At 43.0% G+C, this 5,245-nt stretch overlaps 1 protein-coding gene across 1 annotated transcript in view; it reads right to left on the reverse strand.

Moving 5' to 3' along the window:
• Positions 1 to 201: 201 nt before the first annotated feature.
• Positions 202 to 5,245, reverse strand: part of LOC101855431 — a gene marked incomplete at its 3' end in the record, with an annotated part of 19,633 nt that continues 14,589 nt past the window's right edge. Inside the window, 2 exon segments of the mRNA XM_013085253.1 lie at positions 202 to 427; positions 3,232 to 3,335. Coding sequence (XP_012940707.1) covers positions 202 to 427; positions 3,232 to 3,335 — 330 coding nt within the window.

The raw sequence follows: 5,245 nt of genomic DNA on the forward strand, positions 1-5,245 counted from the left end.
AGACAGAGAGACTGAGAGGAGAGGGAGGTGTACGGCTGAGAGTGCAAGAAGATGTGAGTTTTGAAGTGATGTTGTGATGTCATTTTTCAGACCTAGATGACGCCAGAGTAGATTAAATCGTTTGACTTGCACATGAGCTATGTCGCTTGGTTTTCATAATGATATAACATTTTTTTCATAGTACAGACAAAAAATCCTCACCGAGAGCTCAACGCCACTAGAACTTCCTTCCGCGTGTACAGGGAAGATGGGATAGCGCGTTCTGACTTGGCCTACGTTTCCACCAATGGACGGGGTGAGCACACGTACACCCGAGCTTGCCATGGAGTGCACGTTTCCTTGCTTGTCGAGAACACCGACAGACCCTTTGGCTGTGTCAGCTTTGTCTGCCTCTACCTTTCCGGTCGCGTAAAAGTCTGCTGGCGTCCTGTAGAACAAAGGGGACGGAAAAAGTAATACGGTGGACGGTGAGATTTGGGACAAGACCCTATTTTTGTGTGTGTTTGAGTGAAGGGAAGCACATAGGCAGAAAACGGGCATTTAGAGCTCGGCAAAAAAGCAAGAAAGACAGACAGAAACAACTGGGGTAAAGAACAGAAACAGGACCTGCTACTGGTGCTAGTGGATGATATATAAATATAAATATAATATATATTACATACATACATACATACATACACACATATTTCTCTTCCTTTCTTCTGTAAAACCCGAGAATTCATTGCTCAACCTTGCTCCACAACATAATTTATATATGTGAACAGAGCTGTGAACACACATGAACACTATTGACCCCAATAGAAATGAAACGAACTACCAGTTTGCAAACTGATAGTGATACATTGATCATGATCATCATCATGATCATGATCATCATGATCATGATCATGATCATCATCATCATCATCATCATCATCATCATCATCATCATCATCATCATCATCATCAGATTTTCTTACTCCGCACCAGATAATGGGATACCAGCAAGAGCTCTCCATGTATTTCCGTCCCGTGCTATACAAATGTACTCCCTCTTCTTTAGGTTGGAATCTAAGTTTCCCTTCAAAGTATTTTTAAATCTTCCCTTTATCTGTACCTCAGAGTCAGTCGAACAGAAGAATTGAATATAGGCAGGGGGCTCTCGTGGCTTAGAGGTTAAGATGTTCTCCTCTCGTGCAATAGGTCCCAGGTTCGAATCCGGATAGCGCCGGATATTTTTCTTCTCTAAAAAATGTCTCCTTTCACCTCTTTACTTGCTCTCCAGCAATGTTCTGTCGTCTGCTTTCGTCTCCACTTTATGCCCTCCACCCTCTCACCTCCTTTGCCCCATCCTCTGGGCTCCTGACTTTTTCTGCAGCCTTACTATTGCTACTCCTTACGGCTGTCTTTCAGCTACACCCCTGATCTTTGAGTCGGAAAGATCTACACCTAGCCTTCTCAGACAAGGGCTAAAAATCTCGGAGGTCCCGTGTTCAAGTTGGGCACGTTAAAGATTCCTTGGTGGTCCAAAATCGATAAGAGTAGGCTTCAGCCGCCACCCGGGCAAAATTCAAAATTTCCTACCAAATGAAAATTTTTAATGTTTCCCCCGCGCTCATATAACCTTATGCAGTTGCGAGCGCCGTAAAACACTCACAAAAAAGAATATAGACACTGGATACGCCAGAGACTCTCCGCAACAGAAGTCTCAGTATTGTCAGTGATAGGGAAATCTTGACGAACTGCGAAGAGTGAAGTATAATTTTCATTTGAAGTATTCTCAAGTTGAAGATTTTTGTCGCAATCCGAACCCTTAAGTTAAGATACTAATGAGAACGCAACATGCGTTTACTTTTTGTGTACGTGTGTGGTATTGCCAAATAAGAATAGCGTTGTTATCATTGTTATCACTCAAGCCCCTGCATGGGACATGTCCTTCTGCAGCGTGATAATTATACAGAAAGAAAGATTAATAACTGATACTCGACAGGATCAAGAGCACGTCTTAAAGGCTCCCGAATGTACACATTTTCAGGCGTTTCCCGATTATTATCAGTAAGTAAAGTTATTTCCGCATCCGATCCGGACCTTGGGGATTGCCTTGTTAGTGAGACAACTTTCTGGGCTTTCAACATATTATTGTGGTAGGGTGGCCAGTTCCTTTCCACGCCGCCTTTATTTCCCCAACTCGAAGTCAGGTACCCATTACTGCTGGGTGGGCAGGAGGAGGCGAAAAAAATCCGTGTCCGAACCGAGGCTCGAACCCGGACTTTCCGCTTCGGAGACGAGCGCACTAACCGCTCCGCCACCGCACCCTCTATTATCAGTACATTCAGATAAAACGTGAAAACATTTTGTTACGGAAAGTAAACTTTTCGAAAGGTTCAAGTAATTGTTTTCCATAAAGTTTGTCAAGTCCAAGACTTTCACCCGGATGCGTCCTTTCTTACAGTTGGACATGTATAGCTGTCAACTTCAAAGATTAAGGAGACTATAATGCATGCTGCTGATATCAACCTGGACAAATTATCTTTGTCCTACTTTTCGCCTAAGTAAGTAACATGAATATGCTTGTAATTTAAAAAACCCCCCACAGTTTTGTTTTGGTTCTACTTCTTTTTTTCTCACAGCAGCACAAAACCTTCACACTACCCTCCCCCCTCATAAAACAAAACAACAACAACAACAACAACAACAACAACAACAACAACAACAACAGCAACAACAAAACCCTTCATGATGGAGCATAAAGATCTCCGAATCTTCGATTTATAATTCACGAAAAATTATGATCTCATGATGACGGGCATATTCTTTTTATCAAGTGCGTACACGTTTTAATAAAGTATGGAAACAATATCAAGGAACAACCCAAGGCCTATATGCTATTTGAAAACTAAAGCAAAAAAACAAACAACAACAACAACAAGAAAACAAAACCAAAAAGGAAGAGACCTCGCAGATAAGACCACGAGTATTGTTCAGTCAGCATATATGTGGACTTTGATTAAAACACCAGTAATACCCAGACCAAGGACCTTGCGAGAGAGCAACGATGTCACTCACGACAACCGGCGGAGGCTCCGTTAGCTCGGTGAATCCATTTTAGATCCCTTAAAAGTTGTCAAATTAATAATTTTGTTGTTGTTGTTTATGTAGACTTGCCCATTCAAGAAACCGCAATATAATTTGTGTCCCTCCGCCGTTAGGCCTGTTACTGACGTTATTTTCTCGAACGCACAAAAGAGTTACCTGTAAAATATGGACTTGTGAGTTCCGTTGTAGGCTGTGTGTTTGTCTATGCCACCATTTCTGCCATTCGCCGTTACAGCGGCAGCCTGTGGACTTGGGGTGGTCTGAAACCAGAGCAAAAAGGTTTTAGCCAAGAGAAGAAAAAAATGATTGCATTATGTTTTTTGGGTTTTACTCAATTCTTTTAAGTCTAACTCCTTGGATATACGTTTTAATTGTTCATCTTACAGATGGGCAGAAGCGAAGGCTGACTTGTTTGACATGGTAATCAAAGTGAAATAAAGAGCCAAATACAGTGATAAGGCAACCCACGAAAAGTTAACCCAAAATGTGAACATAATTAACAAAAATGAACAACTCATCAAAACATTCTATTTCGCATGGAGAGCCATGGCCACGACCTTTCCAGTACTCCCATGTCCGCGCCAGCAAACTGGCCAACTCTCGCAATGCCACCAGAAAGAGAAGCCTCACCTTCAGAAGTCATGGGACAAGGCCAATTGCCAACGATTGATCGATGAATTAAAATCGAATCTGAACCAGCACCGCCTGGCTTGTGTTAACTCCTTCGGCCAACCTTACAGCGGCGCCTGGCTTCACGCACTCCTTTCTCCTCGACAATGATAGCCTCCGTATCGGAGTGGCGACGAGACACGGTCTCAAAGTGTGCGAGCCTCACTCATGCCGTTGTGGATCATCAGTCGATAGCTTCGGCCTACGCCCACTGTCCTGTCGTCAGAGTGGTGGTCGTCTCCCGCGTCACGCCGCCCTCGACGACATTGTGAAGCGTGCGCTCGATGCATCCGACCTACACTGTATCATTGAACACTCGGGGCGACGGCAAAGGGCCTGATTGCATCACCATCTTTCCTTTCGAGGGTGGCAAATGCCTCGTGTGGGACGCCACATGCTCCGACTCGTTCTCACCGCTGTCCATCACCTCCTCTGCCCCTGCTCCCGGTTGTATCGCCAAGAAGGCAGAGTCCAAAATTAGAAAGTACGCAGGCCTCAACAACTGCTACCACTACGTTCTCGTGGCCGTCGAAACATCCGGCGCTCTCGGACCCTACGACCCAGTTCTTCCAGAAAGTTGGTCGTCGGTTAACAAACGCCACAGGTGACCACGGGAGACGAGGTGGTTGTTCGAGAGAATCTCTCTGGCGATCGTCAGCTGTATTGGCAGCCCCACTGGCGCATGAGCCATGAATTACATCTCTTGATAGATAGGTGGATTGATGGATGGATAGATACATGGATATATAGATAAATGGATATATAGTTGTTTGGATAGATAGATGGATGGATGTATGGATGGATGGATAGATGGATTAGATAGATATTGCGACAATACATACAATACTTAATCGGTCAATTTTACTGCATAGATCTAGATCATATGCCTAAATAATAATACATGGCACGTCAAATGTCTTGTACATTGTATCTTTATATTATCATTTTAAAGCTTGCTCATTAGTTTTGTGCACATGTATGCTCGCGCGAATACACACATTAACAAAACTTCTAGAAATTTGGTTTCAAATTTGGCTGTTTATTTCTAGCCTTTCGCGACCTGATTATAGGGTGGTAAAAAATCGAGGGAAAAAAAGATGCACTTATAGCATTCATTAGGAGTTAATCCCCCTTCACCTTTTTGATGTAGACTCTACCAGTTTAAATGTCAGCTAACATAATCAGTGCTACAGGGTATTTATGGGGAAATGAAATATTTCTAGTGTTGTACACACTGCTCATTGGGGATTTCCTGAACGTCTTTCACTATTTAAATTTATAAGGCCATTTTCTATATTGATTTATGTATGGATTAATTTGACTGTGACGATATGACGATATTCTCAAATTGATGAATAGGAAACTGATTATTTGATTGTTATGTAGACTCTTCGTCCCTGCAGATGGGTCTTTGGGTGAGTCTCTTTCGTCTTTTCTCCTCTTAAAACTAATCTTCTCTTTACACACAAACACAAACACACACACACACACACACACACAC

Source organism: Aplysia californica, unplaced genomic scaffold (assembly GCF_000002075.1).
Source record: "Aplysia californica isolate F4 #8 unplaced genomic scaffold, AplCal3.0 scaffold00359, whole genome shotgun sequence".
Taxonomy (NCBI): domain Eukaryota; kingdom Metazoa; phylum Mollusca; class Gastropoda; order Aplysiida; family Aplysiidae; genus Aplysia; species Aplysia californica.